Raw genomic sequence first — 17,390 nt, 5'->3', positions numbered from 1 at the left:
ATATCTTTTCTTTTCTCCTTTGCCTTTAGTTTCTCTTCTTTTCTCAGCTATTTGTGAGGCCTCCTCAGACAACCGTTTTGCTTTGTTGCACTTCTTTTTCTTGGGGATCATTTTGGTCACCATCTCCTGTACAATGTTACAAACCACCATCCATAGTTCTTCAGGTACTCTATCAGATCTAATCCCTTGAATCTATTTTTCACTCCCACTGTATAATCATAAGGGACTTTATTTAGCTCATACCTGAATGGCTTAGTGGTTTTCCCTACTTTCTTCAATATTAGTCTGAATTTTTCAATAAGGAGTTAACGATGTGAGCCACAGTTAGCTCCAGGTCTTGTTTTTGCTGACTGTATAGAGCTTCTACATCTTCAGCTGCAAAGATTATAATCAATCTGATTTCAGTAATGACCATCTGATGATGTCCATGTGTAGTTGTCTCTTATGTTGTTGGAAGAGAGTGTTTGCTATAACCAGTGCATTCTCTTGGCAAAACTCATACTAACAATAGTACTAATAATCCTACTGGGTGATGCTTATAACTTTTTCACAGCTTTTCTTGTTTTCAGAATATATTTTATTAGCATGAATTAGCAGCTATGTTGACAAGTTTGATGAAATAACTGTTTTCTCTGTACTAGTATGCTATGAATTTGATATTTAGAATCATTTGCTTTTTTGCATTTCATTTTAGAGTTTGTATTATTTTCCTTTTGATTTAACTTTACTATTTGGATACATAAAATATTAATATGGCACAAAAGTCAAAAGGAGGCAGACTCAGAGGAGTCTAGCATCCATGCCTATTCCTTCCACCCTATTCACCACCTATCCCCTAGGTGTTTGAGATATTCTCCAACAATAAGTGACTACTTGTGTAAATAATGGTGTATTCAAACAATATGGCATTATACAGGAATGAAAAAGAATGAGGAAATATGAATGTTGTTTTTGAAGTGATTTCCAGACGCATTTTTATGAGTGTACTGATAGCTTAATTTTGTTACATAGACTTAGAATACATCACATTTTTTCTAAGCTTGTTGTCTCATTTATTTACTTTTTAACACAGTAGGAGTGGCCTTAAGACTGACCTGTCAATGGTCATCAAGAAAGCAAGTAGCAGAACTGATGCTGGAACCCAGGTTTGCTCACTCCTGGCTATAGTACTTTTTTCTGTTCCACATTGTTTCCTTAGAGCAGCCTTTTATAAGTCAAGTAAATTTATCTGTATTCACAACACTGAACCCTCTGGTCAGGAAGCACCACAGTGGGGCACGGATGCCCCTTATACCCACCCATCTTAGAGCCCATCACCAGATCTATTCTGAAATGCTGCTATCTCTTCCTATCCGCCATACACAAGCAAAGAAGGTGACTATAATCATGACTCCCATGTCTTGAGAACTTCCTATGTCCCAGGCACTTTACCTGTGTTCATTCAAATCCACACAACAGTCTTAAGGGGCAAGCAATGCTACTCTTATTTTAAAGATGACCAAACAGAGGTTAAGAGAGCTTTTCCTAAGATTATAAAGCTAAAGGGTAGAGCTGGTATTTGAAACCAGATTTATCTGACAGCAAAGCTTGTGTTTAACCCATTCTATCTGGTATTAATCCCTAAACTGAGAAAACCCCTTAAATGAGATGCACAATGACCTGGATAAGATACATACAAGGATAAAGGCAAAATCATGTTTCTCACCGAGCACTCAGATTGCCTAGGATGAAGCAATTGGGGGTTGGGACTTAATGAGCTTAAAGAAAGTTTATCTGTAGTGCTATCATGTGTGTCATTCTAACAGGAACTCTTCCTGAAAACCTAGAAGTTACTTACTTGACCAAGTGTCTTATAAGAAGTTCCAACATCTCTCGGTTCTTTTCTGGTAGCTTATATACCAGGGAGTGAATAGCTCCCAATCGATAATCCAGGTTGTCAGACTCTGAGAGAGAACAGAGAGATAGTTTTGCCTTCTGGGCAATTGGATTAAGCAAATTTTCATGCACAGACACACATACACACACCCATGCATGTGCACATGCAGAGATAATCAGAGACACATAGAGAGTCTGAGAGATGAAAAGAGAGAAATATATAGACACAGGGACAAAATGACAGAAAGAGACCAAGAAACAAAGACACTGAAGGGGGAAGACAGAGTGACTAAAAGATAAAAACATAGATTAAAAACAAATTAGTCTAGAAAGGAGAATAATATAGAAGAGAGAAGAGAAAACAGAAGAGAGAAGAGAAGACTGTATCAGAACAAGTCAGAATTCTAGATACAGCAGGTTGCTCTTAAAGCTCTGCATGTAAACTTCCAGCTGGAAACGCTTGCCCAGCAAATTTCCTTGTGGAACTGGGAGGTGTGCTACTGCCTCTGGGTTCCTATGAAAATTACTGAGAGAGCTCAGAGTAAAAATCAAGGCTCTCTTGCCTCAACAAAGATGCATTATGATGACAAATCCCCTGCATCTTTTTCCTCAATACCATACAAGGCACAATGCAGAAGAGTCACATGGAGGTAGGGAGGGATACTCATACAGTGGCCTCAGCCAAAACTTTTAATGCTTCTTCAGCTGCCGACTTTTTGAGTGATTCTATATACCTTATTTCCTATGTACTCCTCCAGTCTCACCACTGGTCTCATAATCTACACATTGTGATGCTAGCACTAAAAAATTAAGAGTAATAATTCACAACACAATTGAAAACCATTTGAAAGGGCAAAGTGTTGAAAAAAACCTGAAACAATAACTATAATGGAACCATTTTGCTGTTTCCTGGCAATGTGAGCCAATATGCTTGTTCTGATATAAGGCACATTCAATCAATCAAGTCCTCAGAACTTTTGCATCCCTCAAGTTAGACAGTTTTCTCCAATTTACTCAACTAACACTGATTTATGAAAACTAATACAGCACGTGAGTTAGCAAGTAAGAATATCCTCATTCGACAGTGGACAAAACCTGTATGTTTGTTTTTTCCCTTACTTTCCCTCAAGCAGTCTTCTAGGCTTATTGTTGTAAATATTAGTTAGAAGCCAGGAAAACACAATTAACTAAGTAACATAAATACTTACTGGCAGCAGAGACCAGCTCTTTGTGAAGTCTATAGGTCATGACAGGTTCAGAAAGATTCCTGAAATTAATGAAGACTGTAAGTTCCTTTGGGGAGGGAGTAGTGAGGCCTTAGAATCTCAGTTCTGTGAGAAGCAAAGCTGAAGTTTCTGAGCTCACAGATTGATATGACTATATGCATTTTTGTTCATCTGAAAATTTGTCAGAGGAATCCTCGTTGCTCGTAATTCAACAGAAGAAAGTATGAGCCGAGGCCTCGAGCAGGGTCTCCAACTAGTTCCCCAAAGTGAAAAGAGGCACAAACCAGTCCTGCAAAAAGTGGACCCACTATGATTGATACTGTGAAGTCCTTACAGTTCGTTAGTTCCTCAGTTTCCAAGTTCTTTTACATCTGTCCTGCCATTTGATCCCTCCAAAAATCCTGTGAAGAAGTAATTCAAATCCCTGTTTAATGGAGAAGGAAATTGAGGCTCAGACAGGTTTCTTTATTTAGTCAAAAAATACTGGTTGAGTGACTTCTCTAGTGATCCAGTGGTTAAAACTCTGTAATTCCACTTCAAGGGGCACGAGTTTGACCCCTGGTCAAGGAACTAAGATCCCACATGCTGCGTGGTGTGGTCTATATATATAGACTGAACACCTACTTGTGACTGGCATTGTGCCAGGTATTGGGGATCCAGATGAATTAAACATAGTCTAAACCTTCAAGGAGCTAACAGTCTAGTTGGGGAAAGTATCATATACAAAATTTGCAATGTAAGGTAACAAGTATAATGATAAAAGTGGGTAGTACATGGCCCAGAAGAAGGAAGCAATCCACTAATAATAGTAATAGTAGCAAACTCATCATTGTTCTAAGTGTTTAACATATATTTACTCATTTAATTCTCATGACAACCCTGTAAGGTAGATACTAATATTATCTTCATTTTTTAGATAAGGAAACTGAGCTTGACAGGGAGGCCTGGCGTGCTGCAATTCATGGGGTCGCAAAGAGTCGGACACGACTGAGCGACTGATCTGATCTGATCTGAAGCCACATAGTAAGTGGCAGAAGTAAGCAGTTTGTCTCAAGGCCATGTTCTTTATCATTATGTTATACTGCTTGCCACTGCTCTTATTGTAGTAATATAGGCAAGAGATAATAAAAGCCTAAGTGAAAATAGTGCCATTAGGGGTAGAGATTAAAGACAGCTCCTTCAACAGTTATAAGGGAGAGATTAATGTTGATGAGGGACAGAGTAATCTGGTTTGGGTACACAAAACCAGAGTAATCTGGTTTGGGACTGAACATATTAGAAATTGATTCAGAGGGAAGTAGAGATGCTATGTCTGAGGGGTTTCTGGGATAGCCAAAGACAGATGTTTATTAGGAAGATGGATGAAGTGCTTTTCCAGATCTAAGAAGCAGGGCTTATTAGAACCATAAGAACGAATACCATGGCTCAAGGAGAGATGGCGAACTGGCAGCTAACAGTTACATGAGGTCTTTCAACATTTCTTTCCAGTCCAGAATAGTGTGTAAAAAAGAAATGGAATTGAATCAGTCATCATAATATGAAAAAAATTGAGTATTTCACATACAAGATCAATATTGTCTGCCTCTATTGAAAAATGGAAAGATCTGTCTATATTGGGCTCCTATGGTTGGTTGTGGGAGTAAAGAATATTGCTGTTTATATATAAACAAAGGGATTGTCATGCAACTAAGGGTTTTATAGGCAACAAGTTTAATATGAAAGTAGTTTAATATGAAAGTAGTCCTTCAGTCATTTTCATATCCTTGTTCCTGTAAATATTTGTATTTTCCATTCCTCCAGTGTAGCAAAATGAGAAGAAAGCCCTGGGAAATACCAGGTAGAAAGTCCATAAAAGAGACTTCTTAAAGTGATCAAAGAGGTGAGAGAAAATCCAAAAGTAACGGATTAACAGAATCCAAAAGAAGAAAAAGTTTCAAGGAGGGCTTGTTAACAGCTTCAAATGCTACGAAGAGATCAAATAAGGTAAAGGCTGACAACTATCCATTGTGTTTAGCATTGAGAATCACTGGTGACCTTGGCAAGAGCAGCTTCATAGAGGAGAGGGTGCAAGTCAGATTTGCAGTGGGTTAAAAAGTAAACTCGGAGATTAAAAGTAAAGGTGGGAGTGTGTATTACTTCATACACTGAAGCTAGATTGGGAAGGGCTGAAATATCTCACTAGGCAATTTCATCTAAGCTCCTGCCTCCTGTTGTCATCTGCACTGCTGATGATCCCCAATTTTTTAACTCAAGCCCAGAATTCTCTGAGTTACATTCCTATATATTTCCTATATATCAGATTGCCTACTTAAAATTCTTGCCCTAGTTTCTATAAAGACACCTAGATTTGACATATCTAAAACCTAATTTGTCATCTCCCTCAAATGAGGTATTTTTTTTAATGTTTCCCAAATCAGTAAATGTATGACCATCATTTGGTTGCATGGGCTGGAAATGTGGAAGTCATTCTTTTATCTCCCTCTCCTCCATCTTCATATCCAAGTTTATTCCCTAAATCTCTTGACTATGCTTATTTCTGTCTATTCCCAATGCTACTCCCTAGTCCCACAGAAGCATCATCTCTTTCCAGGACCACAGCAACAGCTTGCTAACTGGTTTCCACCTCTACTTATTTTGCCTCTCTCTAATCTCATCTCTATATTTTTTCAAAATGCAAATCTCATCATATAACCTCCTGCTTAAAATCTTTCAGTATATTCTCATTCCTTTAAATATATATTCATACTCCAATTCTACAAATATCCTAAAAGGCCTTGAATGATCTGGCCCTACATATCTCTCCCTCCCTCTACACTCAATACTCCATATATACTGGTACATGTAGTTCCTTAAAAGGGTCCTCTTTGTGCTTCAAGGTCTTTGCATATGAAGTTATTTCTGTCTGGAACTGCCTCCCCCTGCCAGTTGACTCCAAGTTATAATTCAAATCTCAGTTCAAAATGAAAACCAGAATAAATCAGGCTTTCTTATTATATGACTGCATACCACTTTGCAGTTTTCCTTCAGAGCACTTATTACAGTTCATTATATTTGTATAATTGTTTTTTGTCTGTCCATTTCACTGGACTATAACTTTTAAAAAACATGTCTTATTTGTTTTTGGCTGTGCTGAGTCTTCATTGTTGTGTATGGGTTTTGCTGTAGTTGCAGTGTAGGGGCTACTCTTTACTGTCATATCCCTCAAATGTAGTTGCAGCACACAGGGTTAGTTGTGCTGTGGTATATGGTATCTCCCCTGACTAGGGATTGAGTGAGTCAGTGACCCTTGCATTGGCAGGCAGGACCACCAGGGAAGTCCCAACTATGAGCTTTTTAAGGTCATATCTACTCACAACTGTGTACCAACTGCCAGATACTATGCTAGGCACTGAGTAGGTACTCAAGAAATGTTTACTGAATGGTTTAGTGAATGGTGGAATAAATGAATGAATGAAACAAAACACAAGGTTAGAGAGATGTGCAATGTTGGATCATATTTGTTCATGGGGTTCTCAAAGCAAGAGTGCTGAAGTGGTTTGCCATTCCCCTTTCCAGTGGACCACATTTTGCCAGAACTCTCTACTATGACCCATCTGTCTTGGCTGGCCTTACATGGCATGGCTCATAATTTCACTGAGTTACACAAAGCTGTGATCCATGTGATAATTTTGGTTAGTTTTCTGTGGTTAGGGTCTTCCTATTTGTATGCTCAGAGGAAAGAACCCATTAAATGAGAAAGGTTAAAGATACAGAAAAGAAAAGGGATGGTTTTTAGAGTAATTTTCTAGAAATGTTAGAGACAAGGGGTGAATTAGGTATCTAAAACACAGATGAAGCAAGTTCATTTTGAAGATACCAATACAATTTAAAAAAAAAGAAATTGAAAAGGTATTAACTGGCTAGTGCATATTAAAGGCTCATAAGACTCTCAACAATAAATATCTCTTATTGGAGGTGCTGGCCATTCAAAGTCTCAGGTTCATATTTCAAATGGGCTTCACTGCTTATTATGCAATGAGCTGGGAAAGGTAAAATGTGGGAGGGACTTACCCTACATAAATCTTTTAAAAAAGGAACTCCCTTTAAGGAGGCTAGAGACATAGAATCATTTACTTGCACTATTATTATCATCATGAGTCTCCTGAAAGTGTGCATAGAAGATTGCTATGTCTTTACTAAATTACCCAAGCAATTCCAAGAAGGTCACAGCCTATGGGATGTGGAGAATAGGGAAATAAGATGCTCTAATACCAGTGGCTTTACAAGTTAGAGATACTTAGGTTCAAATAATATGAGTTGTGATCATGAATATTACTTAATGAGGGAGAAAGTACGTTGTAATTCTTCATCTGTAAAATAAGTATGGTAACACCTACCTCATAAGATTACTGTGTGAAAAACAATGATATTGTCAACATAAGCAACTAGAACATTGCCCAGCACAGAATAAACCCTCCTAGAACAGTGATTTTCTTCTTTGGCAAATGCAAGAGAAATACTCCTGGAAAGAGCATTCATATTTACTTAAAGTTCTAAGATGATGCAATAGCAGAAGGTCATTTAATAACAATATCTGGGACCCAATCTATTTGGAGTAATGACATTTCTTATATCATAAACAGCTATCTTATTGACTAAAGAGTACAAAAATTGAAAAGACATTTTAGCACATAAAGTATGGTGTATACTATGGGACATAGAAAATGGTAAGAAATGAATGAGTTTAAAAAGTATATATGTCACAAATAATTTTATGCAGTATAAAGTTATACCAATAAACTGTCATTGTGCATCCCCAAATTTTGCTCATGAGTTAATTTTTTCCTACTGCCATCACTTCATTTAGTTCTAACATTTTTTTTTCTTTTTCAGTTCTAACTTTTTTATATTTGTATTTTTTGGGGTTTTATTTACATTATTAAAAAAGACATACAAATACACAAATTATGTATGTGTAAATGGAATTTAATGTTTCAAAATTATTATTATCCAACAATACAGGTTAAAAACCTTGAATTTTCCCAACTCCTGAGTTTGCTGGTGAGCCCACTGTGATATCACCCTATCTGTGCATAAAGGCAAACCTTCAAATTGGCAAATTTTCTTCAGAAACCCACATTTCAAAAATAATTCTATTATTTTGGTGTTTCCCTTGCTTAAATTCCCAATTTAAAAAAAAGCTCCTAATGCACATTTTTCTTTAACAAAAATTCTTTTCATTCTTTTTTCTTTAGCAATTCTATCTAAACCCCCCAAACTGGGATACATTAACTCCATCTCCATCCATCCAAATTCCATCATTTCTGAAAAGCAATGTTCCAAATCATATCAGACATACCTGAGGTAGAATTTCAAGGAGCTGGTGATTGTCTTAATGTCCCAGTCACTATTATGAAAATCAATATCTCCTGGGCATTTAGGATCTATTCAAGAAGAAAAAAAAATGAAAAAAGTTAATTTTTCACAAGATACTAGATTTTACCCCTTTAAAAGAAAAATAAAGTACATTAATTAAAAGATAGTTACTCTAACCAGTTTTCACAAAATGAAAACTTTACAACAAACATGTCTTTGAGGTATCAAAAAATTTCCTTGCATTCCAGTTAAGCATGCAAGGAGCTTGGAAGTCAACTCTTTCATTCACACAAGAAGAAAAAAAAATGGAACAACCTGAAAATCAACTCCTCTTAGCTCCATCAGAGAACTGAGGTCATAGGGCAAGCTGAAGAAACAGACAAGCAGACACAGAAAATCAAAACATATAGGGCATAAGCCCAAGAGCAGAAAAGTCCTTGGAAACCAGTGCAGGACTATGAAAACCTAATCAATGATTGGCAAATTGCTAGAGGCTCACTGTGAACCTCTTAAGTGGCAAAGTCCATAAGTGTTTAGCTTTCATAGGCTTAATTCAAATGCCAACTCATTCCCAAAGTGTCTCTAATTACCCTCGCCTCAATGTTAACATCAGGAACTTAATTTTTTTTTTTTTTGTACAAATACTTATTAAGCAGCTACCATGCACCAGACACTAGGTGTATTTGTTCATTCCTCCGTGTTTCCATTGTGTGATGTTCATATCTGCTGTGTTCCACTCTGATTATTTTTTATAAATATCTGTGTTATGAACTGACAGACTCTTTATCTGGCTAGCTTTTAGCACAATCTAGGCATAGAAAAATTTCACTTTTCACTTTCTTGCATTGAAGAAGGAAATGTCAACCCACTCCAGTGTTCTTGCCTGGAGAATCCCAGGGATAGGAGAGCCTGGTGGGCTGCCGTCTATGGGGTCGCACAGAGTCAGACACGACTGAAGCGACTTAGCAGCAGCAGCAGTATGAACAGGCTTGAGAGTTAAAAATTTTAAGCAGGCCCAGTCCTAGAGGACTCCCAAGCTTTTGGGAGTTTTACCTACAGGAGCCTTATCAGATTCTCACAGTGAAGATCTGAGAAAAATTCCATCATGTTACTGTAATTCTGAAAAGTGGATAAGAAAATTAGCCATTTAAAAATATGCATTAAGCATTTCATTTTTCTTAATAAGGCCTACCCTCAAAAGAAACTATTTTACCAGAGCTTAACTGACCTGGGAAAGGGGAAATTCACAACTCCAGAACTGGAATGCCTCCCTGTCTCTTCTAAGGGGGAAAACTGAAACAAAACTGAACAATATTTGTGAAGATCATGAGCCAGAAGCACAGGTTCACTAAAATACTGAGCATTCACCTCAAGGAAACCAGAATTGAAAGAGACACATACACATTGATGTTCACTGAAGCACTGTTTACAATACCTAGGACATGGAAGCAACCTAGATGTCCATCCACAGATGAATGGATAAGTAAGTTGTGGTACATATACACAAAGGACTATTACTAGACTATAAAAAGGAATGCATTTGAGTAAGTTCTAATGAGGTGTATGAACCTGGAGCCTATCATACAGAGTGAAGTAAGTAAGAAAGACAAACACTGATACAGTATATTAATGCATATATATGGAATTCAGAAAGATGGTAATAACGACCTTATATGCAAGACAACAAAAGAGACACAGATGTAAAGAAGAGACTTCTGGACTCTGAGGGAGAAGGTGAGGGTGGGGTGATTTGAGAGAATACAACTGAAACATGTTTATTACCATATGTAAAATACATGACCAGTACAAGTTTGATGCATGAAGCAGGGCACCCAAAGACAGTGCTCTGAGACAACCCAGAGCGATAGGGTAGGAATGGAGGTGGGAGGGGAGTTCAGGATGGGAGGACACATGTATACCTGAGGCTGATTCATATTGATGTATGGCAAAAACTATCACAATACTGTAAAGTAATTATCCTCCAATTAAAATAAATACGGAATGAAGCAGGGCAAAGACTAAGAGTTTTGCCAATAAAATGCACTAGTCATAGCAAACACCCTCTTCCAACAACACAAGAGAAGACTCTATACATGGACATCACCAGATGGTCAACACTGAAATCAGATTGATTATGTTCTTTGCAGCCAAAGATGGAGAAGCTCTATACAGTCAGCAAAATCAAGACCGGGAGCTGACTGTGGCTCAGATCATGAACTCCTTATTGCCAATTTCAGACTTAAATTGAAGAAAGTAGGGAAAACCACTAGACCATTCAGGTATGACCTAAATCAAATCCCTTATGATTATACAGTGGAAGTGAGAAATAGATTTAAGGGCCTAGATCTGATAGATAGAGTGCCTGATGAACTATGGACAGAGGTTCAAGACACTGTACAGGAGACAGGGATCAAGACCATCCCCATGGAAAAGAAATGCAAAAAAGCAAAATGGCTGTCCGGGGAGGCCTTACAAATAGCTGTGAAAAGAAGAGAAGAGAAAAGCAAAGGCGAAAAGGAAAGATATAAGCATCTGAATGCAGAGTTCCAAAGAATAGCAAGAGATAAGAAAGCCTTCCTCAGTGATCAATGAAAAGAAATATAGGAAAACAACAGAATGGGAAAGACTAGAGATCTCTTCAAGAAAATTAGAGATACCCAAGCAACATATCATGCAAAGATGGGCTCGATGAAGGACAGAAATGGTATGGAACTAACAGAAGCAAAAGATATTAAGAAGAGGTGGCAAGAATACACAGAAGAACTGTACAGAAAAGATATTCATGACCAAGATAATCACGATGGTGTGATCACTCACCTAGAGCCAGACATCTTGGAATGTGAAGTCAAGTGGGCCTTAGGAAGTATCACTATGAACAAAGCCAGTGGAGGTGATGGAATTCCAGTTGAGCTATTTCAAATCCTGAAAGATGATGCTGTGAAGTGCTGCACTCAATATGCCAGCAAATGTGGAAAACTCAGCAGTGGCCACAGGACTGGAAAAGGTCAGTTTTTATTCCAACCCCAAAGAAAGGCAATGCCAAAGAACGCTCAAACTACTGCACAATTGCACCCATCTCGCATGCTAGTAAAGTAATGCTTTAAATTCTCCAAGCCAGGCTTCAGCAATTCGTGAACCATGAACTTCCAGATGTTCAAGCTGGTTTTAGAAAAGGCAGAGGAACCAGAGATCAAATTGCCAACATCTGCTGGATCATGGAAAAAGCAAGAGAGTTCCAGAAAAACATCTATTTCTGCTTTATTGACTATGCCAAAGCCTTTGACTGTGTGGATCACAAGAAACTGTGGAAAATTCTGAAGGAGATGGGAATACCAGAGCACCATATCTGCCTCTTGAGAAACCTATATGCAGGTCAGAAAGCAACAGTTAGAACTGGCCATGGAACAACAGACTGGTTCCAAATAAGAAAAGGAGTACGTCAAGGCTGTATATTGTCACTCTGCTTATTGAACTTATATGCAGAGTACATCATGAGAAACGCTGGGCTGGAAGAAGCACAAGCTGGAATCAAGATTGCTGGGAGAAATATCAATAACCTCAGATATGCAGATGATACCACGCTTATGGCAGAAAGTGAAGAGGAACTAAAAAGCCTCTTGATGAAAGTGAAAGAGGAGAGTTGAAAAGTTGATGTAAAGCTCAACATTCAGAAAACGAAGATCATGGCATCTGGCCCCATCACTTAATGGGAAATAGGTGGGGAAACAGTGTCAGACTTTATTTTTGGGGGCTCCAAAATCACTGTAGATGGTGATTGCAGCCATGAAATTAAAAGATACTGACTCCTTAGAAGGAAAGTTATGACCAACATAGACAGTATATTAAAAAGCATAGACATTACTTTGCCAACAAAGTTATGTCTAGTCAAGGCTATGGTTTTTACAGTTGTCATGTATGGATGTGAAAGTTGGACTATAAAGAAAGCTGAGCACCAAAGAACTGATGCTTTTGAACTGTGATGTTGGAGAAGACTCTTGAGAGTCCCTTGGACTGCAAGGAGATCCAACCAGTCCATCCTAAAGGAGATCAGTCCTGGGTGTTCATTGGAAGAACTGATGTTGAAGCTGAAACTCCAATAGTTTGGCCACCTGATGCGAAGAGCTGACTCATTTGAAAAGACCCTGATGCTGGGAAAGATTGCGGGTGGGAAGAGAAGGGGATGACAGAGGATGAGATGGTTGGATGGCATCACCGTCTTGATGGACATGGGTTTGGGTGGACTCTGGGAGTTGGTGATAGACAGGGAGGCCTGGCATGCTGCAGTTCATGGGGTCACAAAGAGTCGGACATGACTGAGCAAATGAACTGACTTCTCCTGGTCACCTCTGTCTCCTTCCTCCCTCTTCTCTATGTAACTCTATGAACCTCTCTGGGTGTTCCAGGCTGTGGAGAGCACATAGGGGTTTGATTACTGTCTAGACTGCTCTCTTGCCTTTTGATTCCCCCTCTTCTCCTCCTGATCACCTATATCTCCCTCCTCCCTCTTCTCTTCTCCATGTAACTCAGCAAACCTTTCTGGGTGTCCCTCATTGTGGAGAATCTTTTCTCCATTAACCTATATGTTTTGTCATCAGTGCTGCATAGATGGAGAAGTCTTGAGGCTATGGTAAGAATAAGACTGAAAACCAGAGGCAGGAGGCTTAAGTCCAAAACCTGAGAACACCAGAGAACTCCTGACTCCAGGGAACATTAATTAATAACAGCACATCCAAAAGCCTCCATACCTACACTGAAACCAAGCTCCACCCAAGATCCAACAAGTTCCAGAGCAAGACATACCATGCAAAGTCTCCAACATCTCAGGAACATAGCCCTGAGCTTATATATACAGGCTGCCCAAAGTCACAACAAACCCATAGACATCTCAAAACTCACTACTGGACACTTCATTGCACTCCAGAGAGAAGAAATCCAGCTCCACCCACTAGAACACCGACACAAGCTTCCCTAACCAGGAAAGCTTGACAAGCTATTCGTCCAACCACACCCATAGAAAGGAACCTCCAAAATAAAGAGGAACCACAAACTGCCAGAATACAGAAAGGCCACCCCAAACACAGCAATCTAAACAAAATGAAAAGGCAAAGAAATACTCAGCAGGTAAAGGAACAGGATAAATGCCTACCAAACCAAACAAAAGAGGAGGAGATAGACAGTCTACCTGAAAAGAATTCAGAATACTGATAGTAAAAATGATCCAAAATTTTGAAAACAAAATGGAGTTACAGATAAATGGCCTGGAGACAAGGACTGAGAAGATGCAAGAAATGTTTAACAAGGACCTAGAAGAAATAAAAGAGGCAATCAATAATCAGTAATGAAATAAATGAGATAAAAAATACTCTAGAGGGAACCAACAGGAGAATAACTGAGGCAGAAGATAGGATAAGTGAGGTAGAAGATAGAATAGTGGAAATAAATGAAGCAGAGAGGAAAAAAGAAAAAACAATTAAAAGAAATGAAGACAACCTCAGAGACCTCTGGGACAATGTCAAATGCCCCAACATTCCAATCATAGGAGTCCCAAAAGAAGAAGACAAAGAGAAAGGCCATGAGAAAATACTTGAGGTGATAATAGTTGAAAACTTCCCTAAAATGGGGAAGGAAATAGTCACCCAAGTCCAAGAAACCCAGAGAGTCCCAAACAGGATAAACTCAAGGTGAAACACGCCAAGAAACATATTAATCAAATTAACAAAGATCAAACACAAAGAATAAATATTAAAAGCAGCAAGGGAAAAACAACAAATGACACACAACGGGATTCCCATAAGGATAACAGCTGATATTTCAATAGAAACTCTTCAGGCCAGAAGGGAATGGCAGAACATATTTAAAGTGATGAAAGAAAAAAACCTAAAACCCAGATTACTGTACCCAGAAAGGATCTCATTCAAATATGAAGGAGAAATCAAATGCTTTACAGTGAAGCAAAAGCTGAGAGAATTCAGCACCACCAAACCAGCTCTTCAACAAATGCTAAACGATCTCTAGAAAGGAAACACAGAAAAGGTGTATAAACTTGACCCCAAAACATGGAAGTAAATAGCGACAGGATCATACTTATCAGTAATTACCTTAATTGTAAATGGGTTGACTGCCCCAACCAAAAGACAAAGACTGGATGAATGGATGGAAAAAAAAAAAAAAGACCCCTATATATGCTGTCTACAAGAGACCACCTGAAAACAATGGACACATACAGACTGAAAATGAAAGGCTGGAAAAAGATATTGCATGCAAATGGAGACCAAAAGAAAGCAGGAGTAGCAATACTCATATCAGATAAAATAGACTTTGAAATAAAAGCTGTGAAAAGAGACAAAGAAGGACACTACATAATGGTCAAAGGATCACTCCAAAAGAAGATATAAGAATTATAAATATATATGTACCCAACACAGGAGCACTGCAATATGTAAGGCAAATGCTAACAAGTATGAAAGGGGAAATTAAGAATAACACAGTAATAGTGGCAGACTTTAATACCCCTATGGATAGATATCCACACCTATGGATAGATCAATTAAACAGAAAATTAGCAAAGAAACATAAACTTTAAATGATACAATGGACCAGTTAAACCTAATTTATATCTATAGGACATTTCATCCTAAAACAATGAATTTGACCTTTTTCTCAAGTGCACACGAAACCTTCTCCAGGATAGATCACATCCTGGGCCATAAATCTAGCCATGGTAAATTCAAAACAATTGAAATCATCCCAAGCACCTTTTTGCTGATCAGAATGCAGTAAGATTAGATGTCAATTACAGGAGAAAAACTATTAAAAATTCCAACCTATGGAGGCTGAACAACATGCTGCTGAATAACCAACAAATCACAGAAGAAATAAAAAAAGAAATCAAAATATGCATAGAAATGAATGAAAATGAAAACACAACAACCCAAAACCTATGGGACACTGTAAAAGCAGTGCTAAGAGGAAGGTTCATAGCAATACAGGCTTACCTCAAGAAACAAGAAAAAAGGTAAATAACCTAACTCTACACTTAAAGCAACTAGAAAAGGAAGAAATGAAGAACCCCAAGGTTAGTAGAAGGAAAGAAATCTTTAAAATTAGGGCAGAAATAAATGCAAAAGAAACAAAAGAGACCATAGCAATAATCAACAAAGCCAAAAGCTGGTTCTTTGAGAAGATAAATAAAATTGACAAAACGTGAGGCAGACTCATCAAGAAACAAAGGGAGAAGATTCAAATCAGGAAAATTAGAAATGAAAATGGAGAAATTACAACAGACAACACAGAAATACAAATCATCATAAGAGACTACTATCAGCAACTATAGGCCAATAAAATGGACAACTTGGAAGAAATGTACAAATTCTTAGAAAGGTATAACTTTCCAAAACTGAGCCAGGAAGAAATAGAAAATCTTAACAGACCCATCACAAGCAGAGAAATCGAAACTGCAATGAGAAATCTTCCAGCAAGCAAAAGCCCAGGACCAGATGGCTTCATGCCTGAATTCTACCAAAAATTTAGAGAAGAGCTAACACATATCCTACACAAACTCTTTCAGAAAATTGCAGAGGAAGATAAACTTCCAAACTCATTCTATGAGGCCACCATCATCCTAATACCAAAACTAGACAAACATGCAACACACACACACACACACACTAAAGGCCAATATCACTGGTGAACATAGATGCAAAAATCCTTAAAAAAATTGTAGCAAACAGGATCCAACAACATATTAAAAAGATCATACATCACGACCAAGTGGGCTCTATCCCAGGGATGCAAGGATTCTTCAATATCCGCAAATAAATCAATGTAATACACCACATTAACAAATTGAAAGATAAAAGCGATATGATTATCTCAATAGATGCAGAGAAAGCCTTTGACAAAATTCAACATCCATTTATGATAAAAACCCTCCAGAAAGCAGGAATAGAAGGAACATACCTCAACATAATAAAGGCTATATATGACAAACCCACATCAAACATCCTCAATGGTGAAAAATTGAAAGCATTTCCCCTAAAGTCAGGAACAAGACAAGGGTGCCCACTCTCACCACTTCTATTCAACATAGTTTTGGAAGTTTTAGCCACAGCAATCAGAGAAGAAAAAGAAACAAAAGTAATCCAGATTGGAAATGAAGAAGTAAAACTCTCACTGTTTGCAGATGACATGATCCTCTACATAGAAAACCCTTAAGACTCTACCAGAAAATTACTAGAGCTAATCAATGAATATAGTAAAGTTGCAGGATATAAAATTGACACACAGAAATCTCTTGCATTCCTATATACTAACAATGAGAAAAGAGAAAGAGAAATTAAGGAAACAATTCCATTCACCATTGCAATGAAAAGAATATTTAGGAATAAATTGACCTAAAGAAACAAAAGACCTATATGTAGAAAACTATAAAACAGTGATTAAAGAAATCAAAGAGGACACAAATAGATGGAGAAATATACCATGTTCATGGACTGGAAGAATTGATATAGTGAAAATGAATATACTACCTAAAGCAATCTATAGATTCAATGCAATCCCTATTAAGCTACCAACAGTATTTTTCACAGAGCTAGAACAAATAATTTCACAATTTGTATGGAAATAAAAAAACCTCTAATAGCCAAAGCAATCCTGAGAAAGAAGAATGGACCTGGAGGAATCAACCTGCCTGACTTTAGGCTATACTACAAAGCCTCAGTTATCAAGACAATATGGTACTGGCACAAAGACAGAAATATAGATCAATGGAACAAAATAGAAAGCCCAGAGATAAATACATGCACCAATGGAGAAGGCAGTGGCACCCCACTCCAGTACTCTTGCCTGGAAAATCCCATGGATGGAGGAGCCTGGTAGGCTGCAGTCCATGGGGTCGCTAAGAGTTGGACACGACTGAGCGACTTCACTTTCACT

General features: G+C 38.0%; 1 protein-coding gene across 3 annotated transcripts in view; it reads right to left on the bottom strand.

Moving 5' to 3' along the window:
* OPHN1 (oligophrenin 1) overlaps positions 1-17,390 on the bottom strand; it is a 692,544-nt gene that overhangs the window by 236,551 nt on the left and 438,603 nt on the right. For all 3 annotated transcript variants that reach the window (XM_055565218.1, XM_055565216.1, XM_055565219.1), the window contains exons 16-18: positions 8,440-8,524; positions 3,084-3,142; positions 1,838-1,943 (exon numbers count right to left, since the gene is read on the bottom strand). In XM_055565218.1, coding sequence (XP_055421193.1) covers positions 1,838-1,943; positions 3,084-3,142; positions 8,440-8,524 — 250 coding nt within the window. The remainder of the gene's footprint in view (positions 1-1,837; positions 1,944-3,083; positions 3,143-8,439; positions 8,525-17,390) is intronic.

This window comes from Bubalus kerabau, chromosome X (genome assembly GCF_029407905.1).
Source record: "Bubalus kerabau isolate K-KA32 ecotype Philippines breed swamp buffalo chromosome X, PCC_UOA_SB_1v2, whole genome shotgun sequence".
Classification (NCBI taxonomy): domain Eukaryota; kingdom Metazoa; phylum Chordata; class Mammalia; order Artiodactyla; family Bovidae; genus Bubalus; species Bubalus kerabau.
Note: the sequence above shows the minus strand (reverse complement) of the source record. Positions and strands in the feature narration are given on the sequence as shown.